Genomic DNA, 13120 nt, shown 5'->3' on the forward strand with positions numbered 1-13120 from the left:
AGTTTATTGGATTGAACAAAGAGGTTCTTGGTACCTTGATAAGCGTTTCAGTGGAGTGGTAACTGCAGAATCCAGAGGCTTGTTGAATAAATAGCCCACTGAGTAAAGTTCCCCGGGAAGGCAAGGGAAGACAAGACCTAGAGAACAAAGAGATGGAATACAGGGAACAGGCAGAGATATGTATCTCAGATAGGAGGACACCTAATCCCTTGTGACAGTTGAAAGGATGGCTGTGGATGTGAGTAGGCTTATGAGTGTGGAGGCATGAAGTTGTTCATGTTCCTTTCTGAGTTTCTATTTTTTTCTGAAAGTAAGTGAGGGAGGTGGTTTAAAAACAATGGAGAAAATCAGAAATGGCTGTTGGAAAACGGGAAAAAGACCTAACTAGAGAAACAAGTATTGCTTAGCAAAGTTGAAAGCTCACCTGAGTTTGGACACTGTTAATGTGCAGTGGAAACAATGTACATGGCCCGTCCAGAATTTCAGAACGGTTTTCTTTTTAAAACCTATTTCTGAATCAGAAAGTTAGGGACTAGACTATGTTTTATTAATAAATGTAATATTGTAGATAGTGCAGCAGAGATCATATAACCAATACAATTCTCTCTTTCCTCACACCCCACTTATAATTTGCATAACACACACATATACATTATATAACATTGGCTATTAAACCTTCTTAGAAAGAAAGTTCCACAGGATATCATCAGCTGTTTGCCTGTAATACTTCATGTAATTTTCAAGGAAAAACAGTGAAGTTGTTATAGTGTGGGGTGGAGTATGTATGAACAAACTTCAGGCAAGGAAGTTACTATTATTTATATTATGAATTTATCTATTTTCAGAGCAAAAAATAACACAATTCACCTCTTTCATAGCCCTTAAGAGATCCTCCTCAAAGAACTATGTCAATAGAGATGAGACAAAGATTTTCTTCTTTAGACTATTGTATTAATGATAGCATTTGATTTAATTTTATATTTTAAAATGATCTACATAAAGTAATATTTATTAAACATTTAATAAATTTAAGTCTGGGGCACATGTGTTATTTCATTTAGTTGTCACAAAAACCCTACTGGATAACTACTATCTCCCTTTATAGATGAAGAAACTGGATCACAGAAAGTTAACTTATCCTTGGTCACATACCTTATATATAGTGAACTGAGATTTGAACCCAAGCTATTTGAATCCAGAGGCTACACATTTATCCTCCTTTCTATGCTGTCTTTGTCAAAAATAGAAACTTAATTAAATTTCCTAAAGCAAGATGCTCATTTGACATTTCAGAAATTTACACAATGACTGGTTGGGCAGATGAGTTGTAACACACTTTATGAGTAATTTAGTAAAAATGTAGACTTATGAAACAGCAAAAGAAGCACAAGACACAAAGTAAGTTGTTTTCTTAATTAAAATTTACCCCCTTAAACAATTACTTGAAAATATTTCGAGTATACAGAAAAGTACTACAGTCCAATACCCATGTACTCTCCAGTACCCTACACTTATCTTTAACAAATCTAAATTTTTTTGCCATATTTTCTGAGATTACTTTCGGAAGAAAATAAAACATTACAGACACAAGTGGACCCTTCCTGCTATATTCCCTTCTCCTTTCCAGAAGTAACCATTATTCTGAATTTGGTATGCATCATTTCCTTACATGATTTTTACAGTTTAATCACACATTTTTATTTTTAAACTTTTACTTATGGAATACCATAAACATCTTTCTGCAATGTGTTTTCCATCTATATAATGTTAATGAACTTTATCCACACTAAGGATGGTAGCTTTAGTTTATTGATTTTCAGTTTAGTATTCCGTGTGTGTCTATCTGCTCAACTTCATCCATTTTCCTATTAGTAAACATTTATTATTTCACTAATACAAGCTATACTGCTCTGAACATTTTTTGCACGTGCTTCTAACTTTGCGTGTGTGTATATACGTATACTGTAATTCCTTAATAAGCAGTTTTAACCAGAAAAATAACACATGTGCACGAAGTATGCAGCAAAGCGAGCCATCAGTTTCAGGAAACGTACAAAAGACCCTGGGTTATCCGAGTAAAGATGTTCACTAGAAAGCATCTGGGGAAGGTTCCAAATGACAAAGCGACATTCATCGCTATAGCACAAGATCACAGAATCTTAGCCTTTCTTTACTCTTTAATTGCTTTAACTGTTACCCAAGTTTCAAGTGTCCATCCATTCATTTCGTGAACTAGAGTGAGAGCTCCAAGCGGACAGAACTAGGGAACAACGAAGTCAGCCTACGTGAACGTGACCGTAGAGTTTGCAGTGCGGCCAGCAGCAGCTGACCTCTTGGCTGTGCCAGGCCACCAAAGTGACAACACGAGGTAGCGTCCGGGCAACCGAGGTCTAACCTCACTTTTCACCCCGAAAGTTGAGGAAACAGGGATGGACCAGGGCGCAGACACCTGCCTCGAAGTTCCTCCTCACTTTCACTCACAAAGCCTCCAGGTCAGTAGTTAGAAGCCCAGGCGCGAACGCGGCCCCCACCCTGAAGCAGTTTCCCAGTCTAGCTTTTCCAGCAGCTCCCCTTCCCCTTACGCCAATTCCGTAAGGAGGCGCTGAGGCCAAGCGGGCGGCTCCCGCAGCTCCAAAACCTGACGTGAAATTGCGCGGGGCGGCACTGACAGCGGCCATCTTTAATTCGGGCATGACCCCACCCTCGCAGCCCACCGACCACTCCCTCAGCGTCTTCAGGTTTTCGCCGACCGAAGTAATGCGGCTAACCTTAGAAGCAGTGTTGACCGAACAAGCAAAAAGGCGCGACTATCCATGACCTCGAGGTGGCAAATCCGGTCAGTTTAAACATGGCGCTAAACCCGAGTACCAAAACGTCGCTGAAACCATGAAGTCATGCTCCACATGCAGAGCAGTCGGGCAGGGGAGGGGGTACTCTCGCGAGATCCACGGCGCCTCTGCGGGGCCCGGAAGCCTCGTCTGAGGGGGCGGGGGCGGAGGAGGGAGCGGGAGTCCGGCGAGAGCCAGTGGAGGAGTTCGCCTGCTGTCGCGTGCGTAAGCAGGGCAGCGACGCCGGGCGGCTACGCCGCGGAATCGGCGTAGGCGGCTTTGGAGAATCGGCGGGCTGCGCCGCGCCGGGGCTGGGCGCGGGGGGGAGGGGATGTCGGTCAGTGCGAGATCCGCTGCTGCTGAGGAGAGGAGCGTCAACAGCAGCACCATGGGTGAGTCTCAGCTTTGGGCCGCCGCGACTCGGGCTCGGCGGCTCTGATTGCTGGGAGGCTCTGCGGCCGCCAGATCGAGTCGGGGAACGCCCTGAGTCGAGGCGGGGAGCAGCGGCGAGGGGAGGTCTGGCGGGGCGACGGCGGGCCCGGGGCGCGGCGGCGGCGGGCCGGGGGGAGGGGAGGCGGCGGCGGTGACAGTTTGAATCGAACGTGAGGGGAGCCCAGGCGGCGGCATTTCCTGTGCGGCGCCGGGCGGGCCCGGGGCTCGGGAGACGGGAGCCGCGGCCTCCGCGGCTGGAGCTGCTCGAGCGGGGTCGCCTCAGCGCAGCCCTTGCCTCCCTCCATCCTCTCGCCTTCCCTCAGCCTCCCCCGGGCCCGCAGGCGCCCGGGCCCTGCCGCCGGCCGCAGCCCCCTTGGCGGAGCTCCCTTCGCGAGGGAGTGGGCCTCGGACGAGGCTGGGGATGCGTGTGCGAGCGATCGGGCCGGGGTGCCGTGTGGGCCGGCCCCGGGAGGGCGGCGGCGGGGAGGGAGGAAGAAGGATGCGGCGGGCTGAGCTGCGGTGCAGGCGGCGGTGACTGCGGCTGTAGCAGCCCCGGCAACCGCCTCGCCTACTCGCCCGTGTCTCCGGGATCGCCTTTCCCCAGGCGCAGCCCGGAAGGCGGGTAGATGGCGGGCGAGCCTTGAGACGGGGAGATCGGGAGCTTGGTTTGGGGCTTGGGCTCAATTTTTAGGAATAGGGAGAAGAGAACGTTTGGGAAGGGCGCCCTCCGGAGGAAGTGGGAAGGGTCCCTGGAAAAGGGAGGGAGTGGAGATACGGACTGGTGAAGTTTAAGGAAATTAATTTTTGAAAATATGTACGTATTTTTAGTTATTCTCCTAAGAAACCCTTTCATTTCCTTTCCTCCCCCACATATTGGAAAAAGAACAGGCCGTTTCAGTCACATTTTCCACTCCTGAGTTCCATTTCAACTGTCTGTATAGTCAGAAATAAGCAACTGAGATTTTTCTAGCACATTTGTATTTGCTACATTACTTTTTGAGGTACGGGGCTTCATATCTAGGTTTTTATAGTTGTAGGAAAGAATTTGTGACGTCCAGGTGTTTGCTTAGTTACTGAAATAATAACATAGTACTTAAATTCTTGCAAGTTTATTGCTAAATAGTACAGCTTTAAGAATTACTTCTTTTGACTTTGTTACTTTGATGAAATGAAAGAGTATCTTCCAGAGTGCCCTTGAGAATGGAAATGAACAGATAATCTAGATTCACAAGGATTTCACTTGTTTGACATATTTATGTACGTGCAGGTGATGAGTATAATCAGTTTTTCCTCCTAAAGATTAAGCTCAAGTTGAGGAGGAGCTTCTTTAGGTTGTAAGCATGGGGGGTGGGGGATGAACTTTGTGGAATTTTGATAGACTGAAGGATAGACAATTACCGAGTAATGTACTTGCCAGCATTCCTTATTCCTCCAGACAGCAAGTGAATGAGCAAAGTGAGGGTGTGGGGGGCATAGAGCAGGAAACAATCTTTCATCCCACTCAGCTGTTCAGTGGGTGAAACTAAAGGAGATAGAGTTGAGTGAAACTATGAAATAAATGTGGAAGCTGCATAGATGGTTTGCATGGTAGCATTGTCATTCTGTAATGGAACAGCATGATGGAGCCAGGTCCTCAAGTTATAGTTATGAAAGATATCACATGCATTTTTAGGCTTAGAGAATCCAAACGTATAACTGATAACGGAAATTTATGGTATGTTTATGTTAAGTTGATGTTAATTCACAGAAAAGGGTACCACATTTTTCTAATTTAGTTTGACAGTTTTTAGTAGATGGTTTTGGTTTGCAGATAAGGTAATTTGATGCTATATGAAGGCTATTATCAATGGATTATGTTTTAGAAGTTTGTTACAAAATCGATTGTTTGAATTTATGCATTTTCCCATAGAAACAATTTCAGATAAGTCCATTCCAGAATTTCTGAGGTAGTCTGAGACAAGTTAGGACTCCTGACAGACCTTTGGGCAATTTAGAGGGGTATGTTACTACTACAACAACAAAGCTTAAGAGAAAGGAGGGAGGAAGAAGATTTAGATTTGTGGCTTCTAAGATTTCAGTTATGGGGTGTGATCAGATGAGGGTACTAGTCAAAAATAATAGTGGAAGATCAGGTTGGTTTCCGATTTCCTATAGTTTGATGATATACATAGTCACTATAAACTGTATTCTGGGAATTGCCCTGTAGAGTATTGTTACCTGACTAAATTACCAGCTGAGAACCATGTTTTACATTTTAATATGTTATCTTTGATTTTTAATTAGGAGTTCAGCATTTGCATTTTAACAATTTATGCATTTTACTAAGTTGGTTTTTTTTTTTTTGCAGCCTGGGCCGGCACCCTACTCCTTGAGCCACATGCGCCGCCGCCCCATTTTACTAAATTTTGAGATAAAACTTTTTGTATATTTTTCTGTACAAAATTTGGAATGTAAATACATCAAATTTATTGTATATTGTAGAAAAATTATTTTTATTTTTATTTTTTTAGAGACAAAGTCTCACTTTGTCACCCTCGGTAGAGTGCTGTGGCCTCACAGCTCATAGCAACCCCCAGCTCTTGGGCTTAGGTGATTCTCTTGCTTCAGTCTCCCGAGTAGCTGGGACTACAGGTGCCCGCCACAATGCCCCGCTATTTTTTTGTTGCAGTTTGGCCTGGGCCGGGTTTGAACCCACCACTGTCGGTATATGGGGCTGGTGCCCTATTCACTGAGCCACAGGCACCACCCAGAAAAATTGTGTTTTTTTTGGCTCGGCGCCTGTGGCTCAGGCGGCTAAGGTGCCAGCCACATACACCTATGGTGGCGGGTTCGAATCCCCAGCCCGGACCCGCCAAACAACAATGATGGCTGCAACCAAAAAATGGCCAGGCGCTGTGGCGGGCGCCTGTGGTCCCAGCCACGTGGGAGGCAGAGGCAGGAGACTCGCTTGAGCCCAGGAGTTGGAGGTTGCTGTGAGCGTGATGCCATGGCACTCTACCCAGGGGAATAGCTTGAGGCTCTGTCTCAAAAAAAAAAAAAAAAAAAAGAAAAATTGTGTTTTTAAGGAATAAAATTTTAAGGTAGCTTGATTATGGGTTTGATTTGCCAGATGAAAGCATACTGTTAAATGCAGACTATTGAACTTTATGGCAGTGTTTTGTAGACTGCAGATTGCTTATTAATGGGTCTTAAAATCACTATTGTGAATTTCTACTAATATTTAAAAAGAAAAAATAATATTAGCCAGGCATTGCACTTAATATGGATTTTTTTGAGGGGTGTTATATTGTGTTTTTGAAGTACTGTGTATTGGGCTGGGATGTAAATTTGTTTTTAAATGAAGGATTATGGTCAAAAGTATAGTATGGATGGGTTAAATCCATCATCTGTAAACCTTACCTTAAGGGTTGGCAGTCTTGAATGAGGAAGACTTTAAAAAAGGCTATTAGGTTTGTGTGCCCTTTTCTTAATTTGGATTCATTTATTGTATACTCTGTGTAGCTAGTGTGGCTAGATCTGAGGCTACTCCTGCTTAAGAGGAGGCATCCATCTTCCCTGAGCAGAAACCAGGGTGAGTCCCAAAAGAAAATAGTAGCATTCAGTGACTCCTATAGGCCTTGAGGAGAAATATGATCTTTTCTTTGTTTTTGTCTTGTCCTTTTGCATCATCAGAAAGCTAGAGACTGAAGTTTGAGCATGGGCCGGGGAAAGAGCGGCCAAAGAGGCAGTTTGACTTGCTTTCAGTATTGAAGGCCATGGGCCAGACATACACAATGTCCTTGTGACTCATACCTGGTACAGTCTAGCTTTTGAGAGGTAGGAATTACACGCAGGAGTTTGAGTTCAAAATCTTAATGTTAATGGAAGTATATAGTATAATAATTAAGAACATGTTTTATTGTCAAATGTGGATTCAAATCCTGGCTTTGCCAGTCAATAGATGTGCCAGTCAGCATAGGTTAGGTTAGAGCTTCTCAAACTGATGAAGAAGGACTTAAAATTTTTTTTAATCCACTATGGATTGATGTCATTATAAAATATATAAAAAAAGGTCATGTATTGTTTGCTTATTGATGGGGATACATTCTGAGAAATGTGTTATGAGGCAATTTCATTATTGTGTGAAAATCATAAAGTGTACTTAAAAAAAACCCAGATGGTAATCTAGTATACACCTAGGCTGTATTTATAGCCTTTTGCTCCTAGGCTACAAACTTGTACCTAGTTCAGTATTGTACTGAATGCTGTAGGCAGTTGTAGCACAATGGTAAGTATTTATGCTTCTAAATGTATTTAAACATAGAAAAGATAATGTGCTATGCTATAAACTTATGACTGTTAGCACATCACTTAGTGATAAAAATTTTTCAGCTCTATTATAATCTTATGGGATCAGTATCACATAGATGATCCATCATTGATTAAAATGTAATGTAATGTTTAACTTTATTGCAAATTAAAGAAAATGAAGATGGAATAAGAAAGACAAAATATAAGCCTAAGTTTTTATGAGATGCAATAAATGTAAAATTATTCTGCTATAAAAAATCCACTTTTGTGGTCTCCATTTCTGTACTTCTTTGACATAAACTTGTAAACAATTCATAGACTGGCTCACTGGTTCACAGATCTCATTTCAAATATTTTTAGGTTACCTGATGCTGCAGTAACAAACAGTCATGCTAATGTTTATGTACAGTACTTAGTTCAGTGTTTTATAACTTCAAACGTACTATACTTTGAAGGCTGAGGAGAGTAAGTTTCCCCTGTGATGGGAGTGGGGTTAGCCTGAAGCTTTTTAAGTCTTATGTAGTCACTTGACATTTTCGTTTTCTTCTATATTTGTTTGCTTTACATAAAATGTAAAGATGAGACTTTCTTCTTTCCCTACCAATCTGGAAGTAAAAATCAACTTCCCTGAAGGAATTAATGCTGCTGTTTTTCGTTTAACTCTGAGGCTACAACTGAGTACTTTTGGTAGTTTCATTTGAGGTGAGGCTCCTAGAGGATTTTTCATTTTAGAATTCTTTATTGCGGGGGGGTACGGTGGGGAGTTCCTGTGCATTGTAGCATATTAGCCACTATCCCTGGCTTCAGTGTATTAAAGTGGCAATAGCACATGTCTTCTCCAGTTGTGAAAATGAAAAAAATGTTTGCAGACATTGCCAAATGTCAGCTGAAGGTCAGAATCATCCCTAATTAAGAACCACTGCACTAGATGTTGGAAAGCCCATGAAGGATTGTAGGAGAGAAGAAAGAAGTCTTCTTTAACCTTCTTGCTTCTTAGTTTTTCTTCTTGGAACTCCTGTTATTTAATATTCTTAGTATTTCCCAGACTTGGGAATCAGAATCACTTAGGTGGCCCTGTTTTTTTGTTTTTGTTTTTGGTATAAATTTATCATTAATTATTTTTCCAAAGTGTAATCAGTAATTACTGGACTTAGAACATTATGCTAGGTCAGTATTTTCCAAAGTGTAATTGATGACACTTATGCACAAAGGGTCAACCATGAGCTGAAGTTAAAAATACAGATTAACTGGTGTTTACTACGGGCCCACTGATTCACAGTGTCCAGGAGAGGAGCCCAGGAATCCACATGTCCATATGCTTCCCAAATTATTAAGTAATTTTATTGAGTTATAACTTTCATACAATTAAATACAGCATTTAGTTTAATGAATTTTGACATATGCTTGCCACATACATTTTGTAGCCTTTATTTGAAGCAAGATACAGACCATTTCTACCATTCCAGAATTTCTTCTAGCCCATTGCAGTTATATTGCTAGTGCTTCAGGTAACCAATGATCTGATTTCTAATAGCCATAGATGTGTGTTTTGTTTTGACAACTTATTGAGATACAATGTGTATGTACTTGACTCATTTAAAGTCATTTCTTGGTAGTTTTTTATTTTAATTTCAGATTAATATGAAAGTACAGGTGATTAGATTACATTGTTTGCATTTGTTAGGTAGAGTGCAGGTTGTCATTCATCCCTTCACCCAGGAGGTATGCCTTATACCCTTACTTCGTGTCATTAGGCAAGAGCACACCGATACCCCCTCCTCTCCCTTTCTTTTCTCTCTCCCCCAACACTTGAATTCAATTGTGTTTTTCTCTTGTGTGCTCTATGGTAGTTGTTCCTCTGCTGGTTTCCTATTGGTATTGAATTGAGTACATTGGATACTTTTCCATTCTTGTGATACTTTACTAAGGAGAATGTTCTTCAACTCCATCCAGGTTGATACAAAAGATACAAAGTTTCCATCTTTCTTATGGCTGAATAGTGTTCCATGGTGTACATATACCACTGTTTATTAATCCATTCATGAGTTGATGGGCATTTGGGCTGATTTCACTACTTGACGACTATGAATTAAGCTGCAACAAATATTCTAGTGCAAATGTCCTATGGTAAAATGATTTTTTTCTTCTGGGTTGATAACCTAGTAATCTGGGTAGCTTTTTAAAGTTCCTCCTCCCACTTTATTGTGTTAGATTTCAGATGTGACGAAAACTTAAAGTAGTTAAAATGATCACTTTGGTACTTTTAAGCATGTGGATTCTAGTAGTGTTACAGAGTTTGTTAAATTATAGTAGGCTTGGGATGGGAACCCTCAGAATCTTTAACTCTGTTTTTCAGGAAAATCAAAACTGTTTTTACTGTGCTTTGTAAATATGTTTGAAATACTCCTGCAGTGGCAATTTGTCATTTTTGTAAACTTTGTTTATTGATTTAACAAATATTTGACACAAACAAGTTATCAGACATTGTGATACAGTAGCATTCAAGAAAGCTATTGCTCATGCCTTCAAGTTATATGTAATATTTGTGTTCTCACTTCTGAAATTGCTTTTCACTTATTTTATTGGGAATTTATTTCTTGGATAGGGAATATAATCACTTGGTTCAAAATTCAAAAGGTTATAAAGAGATAATGTAGTGAATTCTCCTTTGTATTCTTCCTCCTACCCCTGAGTCACCTAGTTTTCTACTCTTCATTCAACCTGTGTTAATAGTTTCTTGTATGTTCTTCTAAAGGTGTCTTTTGTATATGGAAATTAAAAATATATATCCTTCTTGCCCCTACCTTTGGTAGCACAAGACATATGTTCTAACTTACCTTGTTTTTTATTTGTTTTTTCATATGGATTATTTCTTATCAGTACATAAATAGCATTCTTTATATAGCTGCGTGAATCCACCAAATGATATCTACATCCATATGTGCTGCTATACCAAAATACCTAAGTCTGGGTATCAAGATCAGAAGTTTATTACTTACTGTTCTGGGGGTTGGGAAGTCCAGGATTTAGCTGATGGTTGGTTTGATGTCTGGTAAGGACCAAGTCTCTGCTTCCAAGATGGTACCTTAAACGTTGCTTCATCTAAAAGGGTCCTCACATGGCAGAAGGTGAACAGCTCCCTTGAAGCTCTTTTGTAATGTATGATAATTAATACCAGTAATATCATTTGATTGGTGGTTAAGTTTCAATAGGAATTTTTTGGGGGGATACATTCAGACTATAGCTTGTAGACCATAATTTAACATATCCACATCAATAGACATTAATTTACAGTATTTTGCTATTACAGTCCATGACATGATGAGTAACCGAGGAAAGTGATCATTTCACATTTGTTATTATCTCAGTTGTAAAATTGGTGTTAAGTATTGATATTAATTAAGTCATTAATTTAGAACTTCAACACTCAGTTTCATTCGTTAAACAAATACATGTCTTGTACCTGCTGTATGCTGGGCACTAGAGAAATTACATTAAATGCTGAAACAGCAGATATGAAGGCATGGTAATTAAGAGCTTAGGTTCTGGAGTCAGTCCTGGATTCAGATCCCAACTCTAAAATAAAGCTTAACTGAACCTTGGGCAAATCATAGAAATTTTATGTTTCCTTCTCTGGATAGTCAGAATCACAGGATTACTGGAGAATTAAATGAGATAATATATAGGAAATCATTAGCATGTTATCTAGCATATAAGTATTCAGATGTTAGTTTAAAGGGAAGACAATTGCATATAAAATTAACTATTTGCCTCCATCATGACTGAAAGTCAAAGACTGTAGTGGTTTTTTTGTTTTGTTTTGTTTTTTGAAAAATAATTTTTTTTTTTTTTTTTTGGAAATCATCTAAACGTCAGATATACCTGGTGTTGGTGAGCAAGGACCGTTTGTACATGTGAGATTGATGGTGCCAAACCAAAACAGTGACTAGACATGATGGGGAAAGATGTGAAGAACAAAAACCTGATTTTGAAGAGGAAAAGAAAAGCCAGTCAGATTCAGTGAAGATGCAAAACCTGGTGCAACAAAATCCTTTTACAAAAAATAAATTTATTATAAAACCTGAAGGGATAATGTAAGAAGGGTAAAGAAAGAAAAGGAGGCCATCAGGAGGAGACTTTTGTACCCACATCTGGCACATACTTAGTAAATAATTTGTGATGTGACTTAAAGGTACATAGAATATTACAGTGGTAATACAAGGCAGGATACTTTTTCCAAACTGGAAACTCCACCCACTTTTAAAGGTGTGTGGGAGTGATCAGGTAAGAAGAGGAGGAGTAAGAATATTTACTCTAGGCTGAGAAATCCTGTTAGTCCCAGGTTATGAGACTACAGAGGTAAGGAGACACCTGGTGTGCTGTGCTGAGGATTTTTTTTTTTTTTTAATCTTTATTGAAGGATTTTTTAGGAGTGGCAACTGTACCAGTCATCATGATAATTCTTACTAGAGGTTCAGATAGGGCTCCACTGTAGGGTTGGTGAATCAAGGGAGGTTAATGTAGCAGTCCTAGTATATAAAAGATGGACAAAAGTAGGGTAGTGGCAAAAGACATGAAGATGTTGGTAGTGAGTAATGAATCCAGAATATCTGATCTTTTTGGCCTGAGTAAATGGGTAGATGAGTAGGTACTATATCTTGAAATAGGTAATTTAAACATGAAATTTAGAAGCCTAGGAGATGTCCAAGTGGACATGTCTTATAGGTTCTCAATACTAGGAGAGACATTTAGGATAGAAAACAAATGTTTTAGGGCGGTGCCTGTGGCTCAAAAGGGTAGGGTGCCAGTCCCATATGCCAGAGGTGGCAGGTTCAAACCCAGCCCTGGCCAAAACCTGCAAAAAAAAAAAAAAGTTTTAAGTTTATTGTAAATGTATTCATTTGTGCTTTGAGTTTTTAATGTTATGTTTAGTGAGTGAATTTGTGAGTAGAGTTGAAGGAAATTGCAATAAAGTGATTTATTTTATAAAGTGATTTATGAAACTTCCACGTCCTTCAAAGTTAAACAGACTGGGGTCACTGTTTCTTGGATAGTACTGAAATGTTACTTATTTAAAATTTCTATGGGCACATTTCACAGTAGCAGTTGGCAGACTAGGGGTTATGCTAATGTTTATTTGCACAAATGATACTTTGTATCTTTATATATTTTAATTATCTATTCAGATTGTAATCAGAATTTTTTGAGGAAGATTTTTGTAGTATTGTTCTTAATTTTTAGAGAATACTGTAAATATTTTGAGTGAGATTATTATTTGTATAAAAGGAGGCAAATTTTTCATTAGTAATTATATCTTAGTGCTTTCTGTTTATATTGTTATTAAAAAAGATAGTCAGGGTATCATGTTATTTGTTACAAGTAACATTTTGGGGTATGAGATGACCTGTACAAGGAAAAATTTCCAGTAATGTACTTGCAAATGTCAACATTTTATATCATTTTTAATAATAAAAGTTTAATATATACAGTAAATACTTTTATAATTAATTTAAACAAATTAACCAAGAGGGGAGAAACATTGTTATTTTAATTATTATAGGTTAATTTGT

At 39.7% G+C, this 13120-nt stretch overlaps 1 protein-coding gene across 2 annotated transcripts in view; it reads left to right on the plus strand.

Annotated features, from left to right (window-relative positions):
- Positions 1 to 2990: 2990 nt before the first annotated feature.
- SEPT7 (septin 7) overlaps positions 2991 to 13120 on the plus strand; it is a 90965-nt gene continuing 80835 nt past the window's right edge. Inside the window, exons 1-2 of one of the 2 annotated variants that reach the window (XM_003788583.2) lie at positions 2991 to 3220; positions 4766 to 4767. In XM_003788583.2, coding sequence (XP_003788631.1) covers positions 3160 to 3220; positions 4766 to 4767 — 63 coding nt within the window. In that variant the 5' untranslated portion in view covers positions 2991 to 3159. The remainder of the gene's footprint in view (positions 3221 to 4765; positions 4768 to 13120) is intronic. The other variant, XM_023512413.1, reaches the window with a different exon arrangement.

This window comes from Otolemur garnettii, unplaced genomic scaffold (assembly GCF_000181295.1).
Source record: "Otolemur garnettii isolate 467f Iridium unplaced genomic scaffold, OtoGar3 scaffold00028, whole genome shotgun sequence".
Taxonomy (NCBI): Eukaryota; Metazoa; Chordata; class Mammalia; order Primates; family Galagidae; genus Otolemur; species Otolemur garnettii.